This window comes from Hylobates moloch, unplaced genomic scaffold (genome assembly GCF_009828535.3).
Source record: "Hylobates moloch isolate HMO894 unplaced genomic scaffold, HMol_V3 SCAFFOLD_5, whole genome shotgun sequence".
Classification (NCBI taxonomy): domain Eukaryota; kingdom Metazoa; phylum Chordata; class Mammalia; order Primates; family Hylobatidae; genus Hylobates; species Hylobates moloch.
Window position 1 is genome coordinate 84,368,090 of NW_026652280.1, and position 21,869 is coordinate 84,389,958.

The 21,869-nt window shown below is 50.6% G+C and overlaps 1 protein-coding gene across 1 annotated transcript in view; it reads left to right on the forward strand.

Moving 5' to 3' along the window:
• Nucleotides 1-21,619, forward strand: part of LOC116468993 (solute carrier family 22 member 20-like) — a 24,297-nt gene extending 2,678 nt beyond the window's left edge. Inside the window, 8 exon segments of the mRNA XM_032153400.2 lie at nucleotides 718-872; nucleotides 4,229-4,397; nucleotides 5,695-5,818; nucleotides 6,665-6,780; nucleotides 13,397-13,611; nucleotides 16,711-16,819; nucleotides 16,981-17,184; nucleotides 20,189-21,619. Of these exon segments, the coding sequence (XP_032009291.1) occupies nucleotides 718-872; nucleotides 4,229-4,397; nucleotides 5,695-5,818; nucleotides 6,665-6,780; nucleotides 13,397-13,611; nucleotides 16,711-16,819; nucleotides 16,981-17,184; nucleotides 20,189-20,285 (1,189 nt within the window). The 3' untranslated portion in view covers nucleotides 20,286-21,619.
• Nucleotides 21,620-21,869: the final 250 nt, after the last annotated feature.

Genomic DNA, 21,869 nt, shown 5'->3' on the forward strand with positions numbered 1-21,869 from the left:
GAGTGTGAGTGGGTGGGTGGGTGAGTGAGTGGGTGAGTGAGTGAGTGGATGAATGAGCGAGTGAGTTGATGAGTGTGAGTGGGTGGGTGGGTGGGTGGGCGAGCGAGCGAGTGGGTCATGGAGTGTGTGGAGAAGAAAAGCTGCCTCCCTTCTTGGCCTGCTTCCCTCCTGGCCAAGTTGGGGCTGTGCGCTCTGGCCCTGAACCCTCATTTGCAAATAGGGCAGATCACCCTGCCATCCCGTCCTTGGGCCCCTTTGTGGCATGGCAACCCTCTAGTCCACGTAATGACTCCACCCTGGCTCCTGCTCCCACACCAGGGACTGGCCAATGGCTCACCCGCTGTGAGTTCTGGTTCGAGGCCTCCCTCTAGCCAGAACAGTGCTCAGGTGACCTCTCCCCACCTGCCACATGCCCCTCTGGGGCTTTGCAGAATCCCTGCCTTTCCTCGAGCCTGGACTAAATCTCCTCGCTAGCTTCCTTCTACACTATGTCCCTCTGTCTGTGACCAACCTCTGCCACGAAGCCTGGGTCCCAGGAGTTTCAAGTTTCTGTTTTGGAGGGGTGGCTTTTGCGGAGTAGCCCATCTTCCCTGTGACTGCCTTGATAACCCCCCTGATCGGGTGGAAGGGGCAGGCGTGGGCTGCCCATTTGTTCCTTGGGGGATGCTGCTGCTGCCTCCCAAAACCCTAATGCCTGTGCCCATTCTCTGGACTCAGGCTGGGCCGCAAGGGCCCCCTGGTCTGGCCCTACCTGCAGCTGGCAGCTTCGGGGGCCGCCACAGCGTATTTCAGCTCCTTCAGTGCCTACTGCATCTTCCAGTTCCTGATGGGCATGACCTTCTCTGGAATCATCCTCAACTCCCTCTCCCTGGGTGAGTCCAGCTGAGGAGAGGCCAGGAAGGGCGGGGGCTCCTGAAAGAGTGGGATGGGGGCGGGGGGGCGGGGGAACAGGGGGGTAGCAACGTCGAGGGTCACTGGACATTTTTCTCATGTTGTTTTGTTGGGATTCTCATCCAGCAACCTCAACTCAAAGCCTCCCGCCAGAGTTCTGGACTTGGGGGACCTGGGCTCCCGGGTAGTGGTGGCCCCGCTGGCTGTGGGTGGGGAGTCCCTGGATGGCGTTTCCCAGGTCTGGGCTTTAGTGTACTCATCTCTAAATTGAGAGGGTTAGGTTTATTTTATTTGTGAATTAGCCAACAATAACAACTTACTAAGCACCTATTGTCTCCAGGCTTAGTGTGGGGACACAGAGGCCACTGGGACACAGGAGAGGAGTGAGCCACGATGGTCCCCAGGGCTGCAGCAGCCCTGAAATTGTGTGACTCTAAAAAGGCTGGTGATTCCTCAGCTTCATGGTGGAGACCTGGCTCCTGGATGCCAGCTTGGAGTGTTGTGCCCCCAAGTGATAAGTGGCAGGCTCAGTCCTCACTCTAGGCTGGTTCTGGGCAGCCCCTGGGTGGTCCTAGGAGAAAGCATCGCAAGGCAGAAGGAAGCCCACCCAAGACACAGGCCTGCCACCTACCTATGCTTCGTTTTAACTACTTAGCTTGCTCCTGGGGACACCACTGGGCACGGAAACTGCTGCCACCATCAGCTGTGCAAAGATAGGATGGATCTTTTATATCAGGGGTCAGGGAGAAATCTTGGGACCAGAGAACCAGGATGCACCAGGACAGCACACCTGACCTCCCCTCCCTCTCCCAGGACACAGCAGGATCTCAGCCAATCCCAGCCTACACAGCTCACTCTGCAGGGTGGGCATCCAGCCATGGCTTGAAACAGGTGTCTGAGGTCCACCTCGTGCTGGAATGGGCTCTAACACCTACACAGACACATACACACACAGACACACACACACACACACACACACACACACACACACACACACACACGCATCAGAGACTGCCCAGCCTCTTAACACCTCCTGAGTCTGGAAAGGCCGGGCACCATCTTGGGACATCTCAGCCTGTAAAGACGACTTTGTAGAGATTCCATCGAGTGCCCTGGAGCTCCCACCACAGGCCATGCCCTGCCTCGGGTCACACCGCACAAGTGTAGTGACCCCCCCACATATATATGCCTCCCCTCATGTTTGTTCCTGTGCACACTGTTCTGTATCTTGATTCTTTCACTTAACCAAGCTGTCACTGGTCCACTGCCTGATAGAGGGCCTCTTAGTGCCAGGAGAGGCTCTAGAGGTTGCGGTGAACACAGCAAAGCCCTGCTCCTTGGAGTCCATGTTCTAGCGAGGGGAGATATCACCAGCATGCATAACGAATTATATGGTATGTTCAAAGACAGTAAGTGCTACAGAGGAAAACCAAAGCCTGGAAAGGGGATAAGAATGGCCGGGTTGACCGGGCGCAGTGGCTCATGCCTGTAATCCCAGCACTTTGGGAGGCCAAGGCGGGCACATCGCCTGAGGTCAGGAGTTTGAGACCAGCCTGGCCAACATGGTGAAACCCTGTCTGTACTACAAATACAAACAATTAGCCCGGGTGTGGTGGCGGGCGCCTGTAATCCCAGCTACTCGGGAGGCTGAGGCAGGAGAATTGCTTGACCCGGGAGGTGGAGGTTGCTGTGAGCCGAGATCGCACCACTGCACTCCAGCCTGGGTGACGGAGTGAGACTCTGCCTCAACAAAACAAACAAACAAAAAATCCCACAAAGAATGGCCAGGTTGGAGGGGAGGGGTCTGCAGTTTTAATTAGCATCGTTTGGGAAAGACTCACTGAAAAGGGGTCATTTTGAGCAAAACTGGAAGGAGTTGAGGGAATGAGCCTTGCAGGTTTCTGGGGTAGAACATTCCAGGCAGAGGGAACTGCCAGGCAGAGGCCCTGCAGGGGAAAGTGTGCCCAGGGTGAAGAGCAAGGAGGGCCCTGTGGCTGAAGCAGAGTTGGGAGGTGGGCGACAGGTGAGGTCAGGGGAGGGCAGTTCTGCAGGACCTTGTGGCCAGCGTTGTAGGACTTCAGCTTTGTCTCTGAATGAGACAAGAGCCACCGGAGGATTCTGACCAGGGAGAGACCCGATCTGATTTAGGATTTGAGATCTGATAAGATCTATCTGGCTGCCATGTGACACCAGGACAGAAGCAGGGAGGCCGGTTAAGGGGCTGCTGCTGTCATCAAGCAAGAGACCAGGTTGAACTGGGCCACGGTGGCAGCAGCAGAGGCAGTGAGGAGAGCTCAGATTCTGGCATAATTCTGAAGGATTTGCTGAAGGACTGGACGCACAGGCTTCTTGCCCATTGGGAAGAAGCTTCCTCATTAATTTGTTACAGCTGCCTCGTAAGGGTGTATCATCATTACTTAACCAGTCCCCTATAGGTGGACATTCAGGTTGTTCCAAGTTTTGCTATTTATAAAAATTAGTATTTTCTGTCTTTGCATGGGGTTGAGCACTTCTGTCCATTTTCCTTTTAGCTTGTTGGCTGTTTTCTAATTGATTTGTGAAAACTCTTTCAGTGTTAGGGAAATTAGTCTTTCTTTCTTCTTTCTTTCTTTTTTTTTATTTTTTGAGACAGAGTCTTTGGCTCTGTCGCCCAGGCTGGAGTGTAGTGGTCCAATTAATTTCAGCTCCCTGCAACCTTCGCCTCCCAGGTTCAAGCGATTCTCGTGCCTCAGCCACTCGAGTAGCTGGGATTACAGGCACACCACCACGCCCCGCTAATTTTTGTATTTTTAGTAGAGACGGGGTTTCGCCATGTTGTCCAGCCTTGTCTCAAAACACCTGACCTCAAGTGATCCGCCCGCCTCAGCCTCCCAGAGTGCTGGGATTACAGGAGTGAGCCACCGTGCCCAGCCCAAAATTAGTCCTTTATCTGCTATTTGGGTTACAACTATATTTTTACATTTTTTGTTGACGTTATGGCTTGACTTACGGTGTTTTGTTTTGTTTTATTCCGATGCAGACATTTTTTATTTTTACGACTCCAAGTTTGTCAACCTCCCCTTTTATTGCCTCTGGGTTTTGTGACTTTCTTGGAAAAGCCTTTCCCTACTCTAAGATTGTAAAATAATCTACCATGATTTCTTCCGGCATTGTGGTGGTGTTATTGTTTGAGTTCTTTGATCCACTTAGAATTTATCTGGAGTGCAGTAGGGACACCTTTGCCTGTGTCTCAGTGGGTCTCTGGAATGAGTTTAAGCGGTCAGAATCATAAGGGGGGTGTGGTGAATTAACCACATGGGTAGCTGAATGCCACTGCATGTCACTGTTTTCTCCCCAGTTGTGGAGTGGATGCCCACCCGGGGCCGGACTGTGGCGGGTATCTTCTTGGGGTATTCCTTCACCCTGGGCCAGCTCATCCTGGCTGGGGCAGCCTACCTGATTCGCCCCTGGCGGTGCCTGCAGTTTGCCGTCTCTGCTCCTTTCCTGATCTTTTTCCTCTATTCTTGGTATGTCCTGAACAGAGTGGGGTGGGGGAGAGTGCACCTGTGTGGCCGAGTCTTCACCTGGCCCTGTGAGAGGTTGGGGTGTGCAGTGACTGGGGCTTGCTGGACTTGACAGGGGACACAAAGGATGGCAGGTGTTCATGGAGGCTGCAAGCTCTCAAGTCCTCACGAATGGCTACTGGGACGCTGTGGTAAAATCCCTTGCATTAGTGTGGGGCCCTGGAACATCCCAAGAGCTTTTGCCTTCATCAACTCCTTCGCATCCCTCAACACTTCATAAGTACTCTAAGTGCTTATAAAGTTCTAAGAATATAACTGGGGCATATATAAGAGGGTAATGAAGCACAGCCCAAAGAGGGTCCATGACTCACACCAGGCCACAGAGCTGGGGTCAGAACCAGATTCAAAACCGGGTCTGGGACAGGTGTGGTGGCTCACATCTGTAATCCCAGCACTTTGGGAGGCTGAGGTAGGCAGATCACTTGAGGTCAGGAGTTCGAGACCAGCCTGGCCAACATGGTGAAACCCCATCTCTACAAAAAAATAATTAAATAAATAAAATAAAATTAGCCAGGCATGGTGGTGGGTGCTTGTAATCCCAGCTACTCAGGAGGCTGAGGAAGGCGAATCTCTTGAATCTGGGAGGCGGAAGTTGCAGTGAGCCAAGATTGCGCCACTGTACTCCAGCCTGGGCTACAGAGTGAGACTCGGTCTAAAAAAAAAAAAAGCCATGGGTCTGTTGTAATCCTAAGTCCTCTGTAGTTTTTTTGTTTGTTTGTTTTTTGTTTTGTTTTGTTTTGAGACGGAGTCTCCCTCTGTTGCCCAGGCTGGAGTGCAGTGGCGTGATCTCGGCTCTGCAACCTCCACCTCCCAGGTTCAAGCGATTCTCCTGTCTCAGCCTCTTCCCAAGTAGCTGATTACAGGCACACACCACCATGCCCAGCTAGGTGTTTTGTATTTTTAGTAGAGACAGGGTTTCATTATGTTGGCCAGGCTGGTCTTGAACTCCTGACCTCAGGTGATCCACCCTCCTGGGCCTCTCAAAGTGCTGGGATTACAGGTGTGAGCCACCGTGCCTGGCCAAGTCCTCTGTAGTCTTTAAATACTGTTCAGTGAGTCTCTGTATGATGTACTGCAAAAAAAGGGAAGCTGGCATAGCCCCCAGACTTCCTGATGCTACAGACAGGAGGACAGGTCATCTTTTTTGGGTCTGAAAGAAGGTGGACAAGGGGGTATTGGGTTTGGGGAATAGAATGAGCTCTACCCAGCCCCAGATCCTTCTTCCTCCTCTCGATCCCAGGTGGCTTCCAGAGTCATCCCGCTGGCTCCTCCTGCATGGCAAGTCCCAGTTAGCTGTACAGAATCTGCAGAAGGTGGCTGCAATGAACGGGAGGAAGGAGGAAGGGGAAAGGCTGACCAAGGAGGTAAGCGAGCTGGAAGGAAGGAAGGGTGGGAACAGTCTTCAGTCTTGCTGGCAACCTCCAGTTGTGCTAGAATTTAGCAACTTCCCAGGACTCAAGTGCCATCCAGGTGTAGACATTGGGAATAAACAGGACAGGCAGAGTTCTGATGTGTCAAAGATGTTGTTTAGGTATTGAATGATTGTGTGATTTCGGATAAATAATTTAACTGCTTTGCTCATCAGTCGATCCATCTTTGTAATGAGGAAATAACCCTATTAACCTTGACAACCAGTTGAAATTTTAATAAAATAATAAACTAAAATTATTAAAATAGCAACCACACAGTAAAATTACTGGGGAATTAATAACAAAAGCACCATTATAAATACCATTTATTATAAGATACTTACCATTTATTATCAATAAGCATCATTTCTCAAGCCCCATGCCAGGCACTAGGCTAAGAGCTTTATATATGTAATCTCATTTCATGTCTCATTTTTGCCAAAGAGGAAATTGAAGTGGGGACAGGTCAGGTAACTTGCCTGAGAACACACAGTAGGAAGTGGCAGAACCACTTGGAACCCCTGCTCTTATCTGACTCAATCTGAGTCTATACCAGGAATGGGGTGGGAGGCCCTCCAGAACCGCAGAACCTCAGTAGTGTTGGAGTTCGTGTTGGAGCTTCTCAACACCCTGGAAACAGCCCCTCAAGTGCCATCAGTCCTTGGATAGAGCAGAGACAAGGGCCAGCCACCTCACCAAAGGCCTCAACCCCAGCTCTCCTCCACACAGATGAAGGGGTTCCCAGCAGGGATGTGGGGTCCGAGCTCCCTCGCTTCCCCTGAGCAGACTCTTCTCACCTAGGCAGTGAGCTCCTATATCCAAAGCGAGTTTGCAAGTGTCCGCACCTCCAACTCAATCTTGGACCTCTTCCGAACCCCGGCCATCCGCAAGGTCACATGCTGTCTCATGGTGATTTGGTAGGTGACAGGCTCATGCCCAAGTCTTTCATCCGAGGCAGGGGCATGCTCTCTGCCCCCACTGAAAACCTCTGTTCTGAAATACTCTTAATGCAATGAACAGGTGAGCCGTGTGAACTCAATCTCTTCCCACACCCTTTTTCCAGCACTCGGCCTCTGCCGGATGCTGAGATGTGGTGACAGATGAGATATCATGCTAACCCAGGAACCCCACTTCTGGGCAGTGGGTCTCACCTGGGTGGGAGGACTGTTGGAATCACCAAGGCAGCTTTTCCAGAATGTAATTTGTCCCATCCTGATATGCCCTTTGGGCTGGCTCTCCAGTGGATTCTGGGAAGTGTCGCACTCTGGAAAAAACACTTCTGGATCCAGAAGGGGATAGACAAGAAAATTGTAATTTCCATGCAGTGAGACGAGTATCCTAACAGCATTTCTGCTAGTTGGGGCTGCTGAGGGCTTCAGGCAGGAGATAGCATTTAGACTGGTTTTAAAAGATGGTTAATCGGCTGGGTGCGGTGGCTCACGCCTGTAATCCCAGCACTTTGGGAGGCTGAGGTGGGCAGATCACGAGGTCAGGAGATCAAGACCAACCTGGCTAACATGGTGAAACCCTGTCTCTACTAAAAATACAAAAAATTAGCGGGGTGTGGTGGCGGGCACCTGTAGTCCTAGTTACTTGGGAGGCTGAGGCAGGAAAATGGCGTGAACCCGGGAGGCGGAGCTTGCAGTGAGCCAAGATCATGCCACTGCACTCCAGGCTGGGTGACAGAGCGAGACTCTGTCTCAAAAAAAAAAAAAAAAAAAAAAAGATGGTTAATCAAGTTTGCAAGGTGGGCAGGAAGGAATACCTAACAGGTTCACAGGCATGAAGATGTGAAATGGACAAAAATACAAAGGCAGCCCATAGGCAGTAGCACCACCAACTGGAAGCTGACAAATCCTAAGGGGAAGGGCTGATAAAAAAACAACCGTGTTGATTTCATTCCACTGGATTTCCTGCACATTTAAATAATTGGTACTGATACTTATGAAGCAGGGAGTGCAGGCAATGAATTACTATCTCCTTCCTTCCTCTCTCTTTTTCTTTCCTTCTCTCCTTCTCTCCTTCCTTCCCCCCTCCCCTCCCGTCCCCTCCCCTCCCCTCCCCTCCCCTCCCCTCTCCTTTCTTTCCACAGAGTCTCCCTCTGTCTCCAGGCTGGAGTGCAATGGTGCCATCTCGGCTTACTGCAACCTCCACCTCCCGGGCTCAGGCGATTCTCCTGCGTCAGTCTCCCAAGTAGCTAGGACTACAGGCACATGCCACCAAACCCAGCTAATTTTTGTATTTTTAGTAGAGATGGGGAACTGTTTTCTGTAGCAGACTGGGGAGTCCCTTTTAGTAGATATCAGCTGGGCTCTGAGGCCAGACTATCCATGTGACCTGAGCAAGTCAGGGAGCCCAGCCTCCTGGGGCCTCTTTCCTTGTGAGGATCCAGAGTTAAGACATGAGGCCAGCCTCGGTGACTCATGTGTGTAATCCCAGCACTATGGGAAGCAGAGGCAGGAGGATTGTTTGAGCCCAGGAGTTCCAGACCAGCCTGGCCAACACAGGGTAGCCCAGGCATGGAGGGGCATACCTGTGGTTCCAGCTACTTGGGACGCTGAGGTGGGAGAATTGCTTGAGCCCAGGAGTTTGAGGCTGCAGTGATCTGTGATTGCACCACTGCACTCCAGCCTAGGTGACAGAGTGAGATCTCATCTCAAAAAAAAAAAAAAAAAATCAGTTAAGGCACATAAAACACTTAAACCACAGGCTGCCCCTCTGGGAAGCTCTAGAGTCTTTCCTCCGGTTTGGATTTGGGGCTGTGACCCCCGTGTACTGGGAAGATGGGACGGCCCCCGACTCTGGGAGGCTGTGAGGGCTTCTGTCCCCAACAGAGTGACAGGCAGCGCAGTTCCGGCTCTGGAGAGCAAGGGGCCTCCTGCGAACCCGAGTCCAGGAAGGGGCGTCTTCCTGCGGTAGCCCCGCCGGCCTCGGTTTGCCCTTCGTCCACCTTCCTCTCTCTGCGAGGGAGAAACAGATCCTGAGTTCAAAATTCCAGAGCTGCAAGTCCTCTCTTGGATCCTTCTGGAAAGAGTAAGCAAAAGCCCGTTTTTGTTGAGAAAGTGACTCGGCAGCCATCCGGAGCTCTCTGCCTGCAGGTGGGGCCATTCTCCCATGGAGCCGACCCGACCCGCTCAAAGCTGCCCCGGGCACCCCAGGTTTGGTTCGTGCACGCCGGGACTCACCAACCACACCGGGAAAATCGGGGCCATGACCAAATGTTTCGCTTCGCTGCCGGCCGGGAGCCGCGCCAGGCTCGCGCCTGGGATCAATTGCACAGTCCTGGCTTTGGGGAGCGGGAGGCGGCGAGCGTGCCCCCACCCCCCACCCCTTCCTCACTAGTGTGTCTGGGGTGAGGTGGGGATGGGGAGTCCTGGGATTTGAAAAAGGATAGAGGAGGAGAAAGAGGAAGTGTTAGGAACTGGTGAACTTTCACAAACTTCCACAAACCCTATTGTAAATGCCTTCAATTAACTGGGATTTTTTTCTTTACTGGTTGATTGATTTGATTAAGACAAGATCTTGCTCTGGCACCCAGGCTGGAGGGCAGTGGCACAATCATAGCTCACTGCAGCCTCGACCTCACAGGCTCAAATGATCCTCCCACCTCAGCCTCCTCACCTCAGTAGCTAGGACTACAGGTGCCTGCCACCAAGCCCGGGCTAATTTTTAAAAATAGAGATGGGGTGGGGGTCTTGCAATGTCGCCCAGGCTGGTCTAGAACTCCTGGACTGAAGCGATCCTCCCCCTTGGTCTCCCAAAGTGCTGGAATAACAGGCTTAAGCCACCTTGTGTTTTTTTTCTAAATTCTGAAAAGCATGCATACTCATTGTTAAAAACATTTTTTCCCCCAAACAATCCAGAAACAGGCAGTGTAGTGTATTGGTTAAGAAGCAGGACTTGGCCGGGCGCGGTGGCTCACGCCTGTAATCCCAGCACTTTGGGAGGCCAAGGCAGGCGGATCACGAGGTCAGGAGATCGAGACCATCCTGGCTAACATGGTGAAACCCCGTCTCTACTGAAAATACAAAAAAATTAGCCGGGCATGGTAGCGGGTGCCTGTAGTCCCAGCTACTCGGGAGGCTGAGGCAGGAGAATGGCATGAACCCGGGAGGCAGAGCTTGCAGTGAGCCGAGATCGTGCCACTGCACTCCAGCCTGGGGAGAGCGAGACTCCATCTCAAAAAAAAAAAAAAGAAGCAGGACTCGAACGTGCTCCTTCGGTTTGAATCTCAGCTCTGCTATTTACTGGCTTTGTGATCCTTGACAAATTACTTAACTGCTCTGTGCCTCAGTTTCTCCATTTGTAACATGGGCATCATAATAGAACCTACCACATAAGGCTGTTGTGAAAATTAGTCTGTAAAGCAGGTAGAACAGTGCCTGAATACGAGTTGTTTTCTGTTATCAGATACATAAGTGCATGTTCCTCTCAACCTACTCTGCCTTCCACCTCTGAACATCTCCCATCTCCCATTTCTGTCAGGCATGAATTTGTATCCTTGCAGATCTTAGTACATACATGACACCCACATACTTACACACACACGTTCTTATAGAAATGGATTTAATAGGGGCCGGGTGTGGTGGCTCATGCCTGTAATCCCAGCACTTTGGGAGGCCGAGATGGGGGAATCACCTGAGTCAGGAGTTCGAGACCAGCCTGTCCAACATGGTGAAACTCCATCTCTACTGAAAATATAAAAATTAGCCAGGTGTGGTGGCGCGCACCTGTAGTCCCAGCTACTCAGGAGGCTGAGGCAGGAGAATCACTTGAACCCGGGAGACGGAGGCTGCAGTGAGCCAAGATCTTGCCACTGTACTCCAGCCTGGGCAACAGAGCAAGACAGAGTGTCTCAAGAGGGAAAAAAAAAAAAAAAGGATTAATACTCTACCTTTTCTGCTTTTGTTTTTTTAATAACTTAATCACATCTGTAAAAACTTTTACAACATTACATGTAACCAGCTTCTGGCATGTGATAGCTTTGCAATAAATATTTGATGAGTGAATGAACCAATGAATAAATGAATGAATTTTAGAATATTGTGAGCCACAGAATTATAAGATGAAAAGGAATCTTAGAGAATGTCTGGTCCATTGTCCCTGCCACTGCCAATCTCGCCTGAGTGGCAAGGCTGGCTGGTCGTGGTCCAGTCTCTCTGGGAAGACTCCGTTTCTAGAGCTCACATTCTCAGGAGCCTTTCGCCCTTCTTTCCTCCTAGGTGAGCAGACACGTTAACAAGCAAAAGAACTGAATGTAAACCTGGTGGTTTTTGACTGAGTGTCCCTCAAATTTCTCAATGGCCACTTTATTTTTTGTGTAATGTTTTAGTCTTATATTGCTTATAACAAATCACCATAATTTAGTGGCTTAAAATAACACCCATTTATGAGCTTACAATTCTGCAGGCCCAGAAGTGCCCGCTGGGTTCTCTGCTCAGGCTCTTAGGAGGCTGAAACGAAGCCTCCTTTCTGGAGGCTCTGGGGAAGAATTCACAGCCAAGTTCATTTCAATTGTCGGTTCGATTTAACTGCTTGCAGCTGTAGGATTTGTGTCTCCATTTCCTTACAGGCTGTTCATAGAAGCCATCTACAGTCCTGGCTAAGTGGCCTCCTCCATCTCAAAGGAACATCTTCTTCATATTGAATCTCTCCCATGCTTTGAATCTCCAACTCCCAGTCTTTGACCTCTAGACCCAGATTTAAATCTCATGTTATTAGATCAGGCCCTCCCAGAAAAATCTCTGTTTTAAAGTCAAGTGATTTGGGACCTTAATTACATCTGCAAAATCCTTTCACAACACCTAGATTTGTGTTTGAATAACTAGGAGAAGGTTGGAAAACAGTTTTGAAAAGTATTGGTCGGGTATTTTGTAGAATGTCCCTCAATTTGAATGTTTTTTTCTTTTTTGCCCACATTGGAGTGCAATGGCAAGATCTTGGCTCACTGCAACCTCCGCGTCCCGGGTTCAAGGGATTCTCCTGCCTCAGCCTCCCAAGTAGCTGGGATTACAGGTATAGGCCACCATACCTGGCTAATTTTTGCATTTTTAGTAGAGATGGGGTTTCACCATGTTGGTCAGGCTGGCTTTGAATTCCTAACCTCGGGTGATCCACCGGCCTGGCCTCCCAAAGCTCTGGGATTACAGGTGTGAGCCACTGCGCCTGGCCTCAATTTGGATTTGTCTGATGGTTTTCTCATGATTAAACTGGGATTGTGGATTTGGGGAAAGAGAACCATGGAGGTGATATGACCTTCTCATCATATCATATCATATCATATGAGGGCATATGTGATGTCAACATGACTGATTACTGGTGATTTTGAAGTTAATCCCTTGGTTAAGGTAGTGTCTACCGGGTTTCTCCACTGTAAAGTTAATAATGTTCTCTTTCCATATTCTTGTTTTACTTTTAAATTTTAATCTATTTATTTATTTTGAGACCAGGTTATGAGACTGGCGAATTTTTGTACTTTTGGTAGAAATGGGGTTTCACCATGTTGCCAAGGCTAGTCTTGAACTCCTGGGCTGAAACAATCCACCCACCTCAGTCTCCCAAAGTGCTGGGATTAAAAGTATGAGCCACCATGAGCAGCCTCTTTCCATATACTATTATTTGAAAGTGAGTCCAGTCCGCACTCAAGGGGAGGGAAACTAAGTTTCATCTCCTGAAGGAATGGATTTTTTTGTTTGTTTTGTTTTGTTTGAGATAGAGTCTCCCTCTATTGCCCAGGCTGGAGTGCAGTGGCGCAATCTCGGCTCACTGCAACCTCCACCTCCCGGGTTCAAGCAATTCTCTGCCTCAGCCTCCTGAGTAGCTGAGATTACAGGCGCCTGGCTAATTTTTGTATTTTTAGTAGAGACCGGGTTTCACCATCTTGGCCAGGCTGGTCTTGAACTCCTGACCTCATGATCCACCCGCCTTGGCCTCCCAAAAGTGCTTGGATTACAGGCATGAGTCACGGCGCCCAGCCTAGGAGTGGAGTATTTACACATATTGTTTGGAGTTCTTCTTTAAGAAAGACTTATTTATGAAATCATTTATTTATATAGGCTCATGTATAACCATGTAGTTTATACTTTGGGTTATAATTCAACAATGTTTTTCCTTTATTTAGTAGATACTACATTCTTTACCTTATTTCCCAAATTGCTCCAGCTTTGGCCATCAGGAGCTCTTCCACATTGGCTCCTGTGTCCTTTGACCTTCCTCCATCTTCTTGTCTTCTTATTTTTTAGCACTGCCTTAATTTCAGCGCTGAGGTGGGTACTGCAGAGAAAAGCAAACACACTCCAGAACCCATGCACTGGATCCAGGAGTGGGTGGTGGAAAGGGATGTGGAGGGAGGGCTCTGAGCTCTAATGCTAAAGACAGAGACTTAGGAGACCGGGAAGGGGTGTTTATGGAAAGTCAGGGAATTTTACCTCCCCGAGGAGAGGAATTCTGTGTCATCTATCTTTGTGTCCCCTCCCCTGGGCTCAGAACAATGAACCACGGGGTGAACTAAGACCATTCCACTGCCTCTCCCAGGTTCTCCAACTCTGTGGCTTACTATGGCCTGGCTATGGACCTGCGGAAGTTTGGGCTCAGCCTATACCTGGTACAGGCCCTGTTTGGAATCATCGACATCCCAGCCATGCTGGTGGCCACCACCACCATGATTTACGTGGGCCGCAGGGCCACGGTGGCCTCCTTCCTCATCCTGGCCGGGCTCATGGTGATCGCCAACATGTTTGTGCCAGAAGGTAAGTCACCCACTTCTGCCCTTGCTGCCCACCAAGAACTGGGAGCCTCTGGGGTCTGGTAGACAGCAAATTTCACATGGCAACAAGGCTGAGGGTTATGTGTCCGGATCTGAAAAGAAAGCAACTGTTAGGCTGGGCACGGTGGCTCACACCTGTAATCCCAGCACTTTGGGAGGCCAAGGCAGGCAGATCACCTGAGGTTAGGAGTTCGAGACCAGCCTGGCAAACATGGTGAAACCCCGTCTCTACTAAAAATACAAAAAAATTAGCTGGGTGTGGTGGTGCACCTGTAATCCCAGCTACTTGGGAGGCTGAGGCAGGAGAATCACTGGAACCTGGGAGGTGGAGGTTGCAGTGAGCCAAGATCATGCCACTGCACTCCAGCCTGGGAGACAGAGCGAGACTCAAAAAAAAAAAAAAAAAAAAGAAGAAAAAGAAGAAAGTGACTGTTGATTACTAGAGTTTGTATTAAGCACTTAGTGCCCAGTGGCAATTACTGGCAGGTGGAGGCCTTGAGCCTTAGCCCTCAGAGCTTCTACTGGGTGGCCAGGGAGGTTAGACAGGTGCATCTAAGCAGCTGGAGAGCACAGGGGCTGGCTCGGTGTAGCCAGCAGTGTGTGCGGCCCCCCGAAGTCTGAGCAGGCAGCATGTCCAAGGGTTGAGAAGTTAGGATTCAAACCTCAGCTGGACTGGCCCTGGAACAGTGGTTTGCAAACCTGGCTAAAATGACCTTCACCTGGAGCGCTTTGAAAACTCCCAGGGCCCAGGTGCTCCATGCCAGCGCCCTGGGAATCTCAAGGAGTGGGACTCAACCCTCAGTATTTTACAAACTGTCCAGTGAGTCCAGCAGGACGCCAGGGTTGAAGAGCAGCGACATAGAGCATGGGCCAAACCATGTGCCCATTGTGACTGCAGCCTTGGCCGTGGGCAGGTTGTCCAACTTCTCTGTGGACAACTTCTTCTTCACCTGTAAAATGGATAAACGTTATTATTGGTGTCTTGACCTATTTCATTCCAATCTTTTTTCCTACTTATAGATTTGTATTTAGCATAGTTGAGATATTTTATATGTTTATACATACAAAAATGTAAATAGGATACATACATATATATGTATATATGTGCATGTGTACATATATATATATATAATATGCCCTTATTTCATTATATGTTGAAACATACACATTCTTTTCCATGTTAGCACAAATGTTTCGTGGACCTGATTTTTTTTTTTCTTTTTTTGAGATGAAGTCTCACTCGTCGCCCAGGCTTGGAGTGCTGTGGTGCTCACTGCAACCTCTGCCTCCTAGGTTCAAGTGATTCCCCTGCCTTAGCCTGCAGAGTAGCTGGGATTAGAGACATGTGCCACCATGCCCGGCTAATTTTTGTATTTTTAGTAGAGATGGGGTTTCATCATTTTGGCCAGGGTGGTCTCAAACTCGTGACCTCAAGTGATCTGCCCACCTCGGCCTCCTAAAGTGCTGGGATTACAGGCATGAGCCACTGTGCCTGGCCTCATGGACCCGATTTTTTATTACTATATGATCCTTCTCTCCCTCCCTCCCTCCCTTCCTTCCTTCCTTCCTTCCTTCCTCCCTCCCTCCCTCCCTCCCTTCTTCCCTCCTCCCTCCCTCCCTCCTTCCCTCCTCCCTCCCTCTCTCCCTCCCTTCTTCCCGTCCTCCCTTCCTCCTTTCCTCCCTCCCTCCTTTTCTTCCTTCCTTTCTTTTTCTTTCTTTTCTTTCTTTTTTAAGACAGTCTCACTCTGTGGCTCAGTACAGTGGCACAATCATGGCTCACTGCAGCCTCGACCTCCCAGGCTCAAGCAATCCTCCCACCTTAGCCTCCTGAGTAGCTGGGACTACAGGTGCATTCCACCACACCTGGCTAATTTTTTGTATTTTTGTGTAGAGACAGGGTTTTGCCATATTGAGACTGCCAGAGGCTGGTCTCAAACTCCTGGGCTCAAGCGATCTGCCTGCCCTGGTCTCCCAAAGTGCTGGGGTTATAGACGAGAGCCACTGCACCCACCCTAGATAATATTTCATCTAGATTGGTGTTTCTAACTCTGGCTTCACAATAGAATCTCTTGGGGACCTTTAAAAAATACCCAAATTTGAGCCTATCCCCAATAGGTCTTGCTAGAGTGGGTATTAAGACCCAGGTGTGAGTGTTTTATAAAATCTCCCCACCTGATTCTAGTGTGCAGCCAGGGCTGCCGCCCAGCCAGAGACGGCACCATCATTTCTTTGACTGCTGTCCTAATATTGGATGTTTGAATAGGGGTTTTGCTATTTATAAACAACAGCAGGAGAAGCATATTGAAAATGAGGGCAATGGGCTGGGCGCGGTGGCTCATGCCTGTAATCCCAGTACTTTGGGAAGCCAAGGCGGGTGGATCACCCAAGGTCAGGAGTTTGAGACCAGCTTGGCCAACATGGTGAAACCCCGTCTCTACTAAAAATACAAACATTAGCTGGGTGTGGAGGTGCGCACCTGTAATCCCAGCTACTCAGGAGGCTAAGGCAGGAGAATTGCTTGAACCCAGGAGGCAGAGGTTGCAGTGAGCCAAGATTGTGCCACTGCACTCCAGCCTCAGTGACAGAAAGACTCTGTCTCAAAAAAAAAAAAAAAAAGAAAGAAAGAAAATATGGCAAACATTTAATGGGCACTTTGCACCCCTGGCATCGTGTCCAGCTTACGCCAACCCCATGAAGCAGCTGCCGCTATTTTCCTCATTTTACAGATGAGGACAGGGAGGTACAGAAACACTGACCTAGGTCAGCCAGCGGGGTGAGAGCTGCTATTTGAACCCAGGCCTGACTGTAAAGCACCTGCCTACCCAGCAGGACTTGGTGACAGATGCAAATAAGGGAGCAAAGAGGGAGAAGTCAGAGAAGGGCAGTCAGGGGACTCCTGGGTCCCAGGAACAGTTGGGAAGGGGAGGTGGTGGAAATCCTGGTTCTCCTCTGGGTTCTGAGTGGGCTCCGCCTCTTCCCCCCCACAAACCCTATCCCCTCCTGAGGCTCCATCCCTCTCCACTACACCCTGGGCCTCCCTCTCCTCCCCTCCTCCTCAGCTGCACCCTACTCCCCTGTCTAGGCATGCAGATCCTGCGCATAGCCCAGGCAGCGCTGGGCAAAGGCTGCCTGGCCAGCTCCTTCATCTGTGTGTACCTGTTTACCAGCGAGCTGTACCCCACGGAGATCAGGTGGGTGCGTGGGGGGAGACACTGCAAGTTGAGACCTGCTGGGCTCACCGAGGCAGGACCCCCGGTCCCTCCTGCCCTGTCCTCTGACACTCAGGGCGTGGCCCTCTTGGGCCCCTAGGGGTGCAGGTCGCTGCACTGACCCATCCACACACCTCCCACAGGCAGATGGGGATGGGCTTTGCCTCGGTCCATGCCCGCCTCGGGGGCCTGGCGGCGCCCCTGGTTACCACACTTGGGGAGTACAGCACCATCCTGCCACCTGTGATCTTTGGGGCCACCGCAGTCCTGGCTGGGCTGGCTGTCTGCTTCCTGACCGAGACCCACAATGCACATCTGGTGGAGACCATCGTGGCCATGGAGAGGAGGTGAGGGGCCTCCAGCACCAAGAGGCTGAAAGTTACAGGAAATAACTGGGGGGCAAATGGGGTGCCCTCCCCACTCCTGCGCATCGGAAATGTCCTGGCTGGACGCACCAGAGCTGTGAGATGCCTCCCCCACCTCCATCTACAGTGGCTTAGCTTTCCCCAAGAACAGACCCAATCACGAAGGTAAAAAGGAATAAACCATGAACCAGGAAACACATGGGTTGGAAGTGAGACCTGGCAGAGAAGTGGGGAGAGGAGAGCGGGGGAAACTGAAGTGAAGACAGGCCCCCATAGTTGCTGTGCAGGCTTCAGATTTGGTTCTGGGCTTCCTCACAACAGAAAGGGAGACCCCATTCATGACTGCTCTTGGAAAGGAAAACGAATACCAGTCCCTCAGGAGAGTGAAGCTTTCCTTAGCATTTAGCACTAGGAGAGGTTTCTCTTGACTTCTTCACTTCTTGGCCACCCCCCCTTTTTTTTTTTTAAGATCGTCTTGGCTTCAAGTGTGGGTCTCATTAGAAAGGTCACTAAGGTGACAGCAATGCCCTGGACAACGTTTCTAAAACAAACTCAAGAGGAGACTTGATGTGGCTGCTTCTTGCAGCATTTCTCAGCAACAGTGGGCTCAGGGAAGACCCTTAGTTTGCGGGAATGGTGACAGGGACAGTAGCAGGGCCCGTCTGTAACCCTCTTTGAAGGTCAGCTTGATCCCAAAGGTGGACCCATCTGTACCCAGTGGCCTGTATAGGTGCTGTGTTTGCAACCCTGAAATAACTCCCATAAACATCCCATCTCTAACCTGAGCCATGGGCCAAGGCTGCACTGCAACAGATCAAGGATATGTTCTTTGGCAAGTCCTATCATTTCTTTTCTTTTTTTTTTTGAGTCAGAGTCTCACTCTGTCACCCAGGCTGGAGTGCGGTGGCGCGATCGTGACTCACTGCAACCTCCACCTCCTGGGTTCAAGTGATTCTCCTGCCTCAGCCTCCCGAGTAGCAGGGATTACAGGCACCCGCCACCATGCCCAGCTAATTTTTGTATTTTTAGTAGAGATGGGGTTTCACCATCTTGGCCAGGCTGGTCTTGAACTCCTGCCCTTGTGATCCACCTGCCTCCGCCTCCCAAAGTGCTGGGATTACAGGCGTGAGCCACCGTGCCCAGCCCAAGTCCTATCATTTCTGCCTCCAGAATAGACTTAAATCTGTCATCCTCTCTCCAGCCCTGTGTCCATGGCCCTACATCAAGCCACCATTGTCTCTTGTCTGGACAACTACCAGAGTCTCATATCCTCCCCTGTCCCTGTCCACTTTATTCCCTGCAGGCCAAGTGGGGGAGGACAGGCTTCATCTGGGTGCTGAGCAGGGCTTGGAGAGGATGAGGGTATGGGAGGCGGAGCGTTAAAGTGCATGTATGGGCCAGGTGCAGTGGCTCACACCTGTAATCCCAGCACTTTGGGAGACTGAGGTGGGTGGATCACCTAGGGTCAGGAGTTTGAGACCAGCCTGGCCAACATGACGAAACCCTGTCTCCACTAAAAATACAAAAATTAGCCAGGTGTGGTGGTGGGTGCCTGTAATCCCAGCTACTTGGGAGGCTGAGGCAGGAGAATCGTTTGAACCTGGGAGGTGGAGGTTGCAGTGAGCTGAGATCGCACCGCTGCACTCCAGCCTGGGCGACAGAGCAAGACTCCATCTCAGCGGGGTTGGGGTGGGGGAGTGGGAAGATTAAGCCAATCGACTAAAATATTATAAATAGAAGAGTTAAAAAGCAGGATAGAAACATTGAAAAAACAGTATAAATGCTGAAAAAAATCCAAAAATGGAACCAGCTAAAAGTAGACAGGAGAAATGGGCAAGATATGAAACGATTAGGACAAGAGGATAACAGGCTGGGCGCGGTGGCTCCTGCCTGTAATCCCAGCACTTTGGGAGGCAGAGGCAGGTGGATCATGAGGTCAGGAGTTCGAGACCAACCTGGCCAACATAGTGAAACCCTGTCTGTACTAAAAATACAAAAATTAGCCAGGCATGGTGGCGTGCCTGTAGTCCCAGCTACTCAGGAGGCTGAGGCAGGAGAATCGCTTAAACCCAGGAGGCAGAGGTTGCAGTGAGCCAAGATCGCATCACTGCACTCCAGCTTGGGCGACAGAGCAAGACTTCGTCTCAGACAAAAAAAAGAGGATTAGAAAAACTAAGATAATTCAGTGGGAAAACAGTTATCAGTGTCCACAATGCAAAAATAAAAATAAATGGAAGGAATTATAACATAAATCATTTCAAAGACTAGAGGGTTCTTTTTTAAGGCGATAGGCCAGGAATGGTGGCTCATACCTGTAATCCCAGCACTTTGAGAGGTTGAGGCGGAAGGATTGCTTGCGCCCAGGAGTTCAAGATCAGCCTGGGCAACATAGCAAGACCCCTATTTCTACCCCCCCACCCCCATCAAAAAAGGCAAAATTGGATCTGGTCAAATGATAGCCAGTGGGGTAGCCTTGGGCTATTTGGGACTGAGGGGGCCTCCAAGTCCAGGCAAGCCCCCCATCACCCTCAACCTCCCCTGACTTCTTCAAGAGCCAACCAGGGCAGGGCAGGAGTGGCTCAGAGCCCCAATCTTTGTCCCTCCCTGCCTCCTGGGGTGGGAGAAGAAGGGTGCTAATAGTGCCCAGTCCCTGGGGGTGTCTGCTGGCCCCTGTTCTCCAGCCAAGTGACCTCGGGCACGTGTCCAGCCTCTAGGTTCTCATCTGTAAGACTCTTTGTTGAACTCCTTGACTCTGCAGCTCTTCCAAGTTTGTTTCCAGACAGGCCAGCCTCTGCCAGCTGGAGGGACAATAGGAGGGTGGCCGCCAGGGTGCCCGAGGGAATCTGGAGGAGGGGCCGCTGCAGCATCCACCTCCCTTCTGGCTTCAGGAGGGTGGAGCTGTACCCCGTGCCTATGGCACCACCCTCCCCATGACATGCACACCACCTGCCCCTCACCACTGCCTTCTGCCTTTTCATTTCTACAGGGTCAAAGAAGGCTCTTCCAAGAAACATGTAGAAGAGAAGAGTGAAGAAATTTCTCTTCAGCAGCTGAGAGCATCTCCCCTCAAAGAAACCGTCTAAGCTGCCTGGAACCTGGTGCTTGCTAGCAGCACCTGAGCCGATGTCCAGACGGCCCCCTGGGGGCTTCTCCCGGGAGCCCCTGGGGACACTGGTGCTGAGCTGGAGGAAAGGTCACTGAAAACATCATGGCTCCTATAGACAGCCACCCACAAGCCAGGGCTGCTTGGAGGGAAATCCCACCAGAAACAGCCAATCTGCGTTAGAAATGCATAAAAAGCCAGGAGAAGCCAGTCCCAGGGACCAAAGGAGAGACTGTTTTCCTTTCCCATCCCCAATCTGCCCCTTAAAATGCCTCTGTATTAGTCCATTCTTGCACTCCTATAAAGAACTACCTGAGACTGGGTCATTTATGAGGAAAAGAGGTTTAATTGACTCACAGTTCTGCAGATTGTACAGGAAGCATGTCTGGGAGGCCTCAGGAAAATTACAATCATTGCAGAAGGCAAAGGGGAAGCAAGCACGTCTTCACATGGCTGGCAGGAGAGAGAGAAAGTGAAGGGGAAGGTGCCACACACTTTACAATAGCCAGATCTTGTGAGAACTCTTTATCACGAGACAGCACTAGGGGGGTGGTGCTAAACCATTGGAAACCACCCCCAGTATCCAAGCACCTCGCACTAGGCCCCACCTCCAACACTGGGGATTACAATTCAACGTGAGATTTGGGTGAGGACACAGAGCCAAATCATATCACTGTTTATTCTTGTTCTACCTGAGAATGCTGTGTCTTTGCAGGGTTAGGGTGATATCTCTGCCAAAGGGTTGTCCCTGGAATAGCCCCACTTATCTTTGAGAAACGTGGAGAACTCATTCTATTCCACTCACCTGGAAAGAGTGAATACTCTTCTGCTTATAGGATTAAAGCTCTTTCCCCTGTATGTGTGTGTCTAACCTCCTTGACAAGAAAATGTCTCCATAGCAGGCATTCTTGCCTACCTTTGTAGCTCCAGCAGCCTCTCATAGTGGCCTTGCAGAAGCTGCGTTTTTTTTTTTTGGTTTGTTTTTTTTTTTTTGAGACGGAGTCTTGCTCTGTCGCCCAGGCTGGAGTGCAGTGGTGCGATCTTGGCTCACTGTAAGCTCCGCCTCCCGGGTTCCCGCCATTCTCCTGCCTCAGCCTCCCGAGTAGTTGGGACTACAGGTGCCCGCCACCACGCCCGGCTGATTTTTTGTATTTTTAGTAGATACAGGGTTTCACCATGTTAACCAGGATGGTCTCAATCTCCTGACCTCGTGATCTGCCCACCTCAGCCTCCCAAAGTGCTGGGATTACAGGCGTGAGCCACCGCGCCCGGCCAGAAGCTGCATGTTTAATAAATAGTTGATGAAGAAATGATGAAAACGGACTCCTGCAATAGATGGAGACCTTTGTGCGTTGTTTGCATTCCTAGCAATACCACTTTGTGGAACTGGGATATGGTTCTTTTCCCCAGAAGTCTTCTTCAGGTGTGTGCCACTATGATCAGCTATTTTTTTAATTTCATAGCAATAGGGTCTTGCTTTGTCGCCCTGGCTGGCTTTGAATTCTTGGCCTAAAGCAATCCTCCGGCCTCAGCTTCCCAAAGTGCTGGGATTACAGACAGGAGA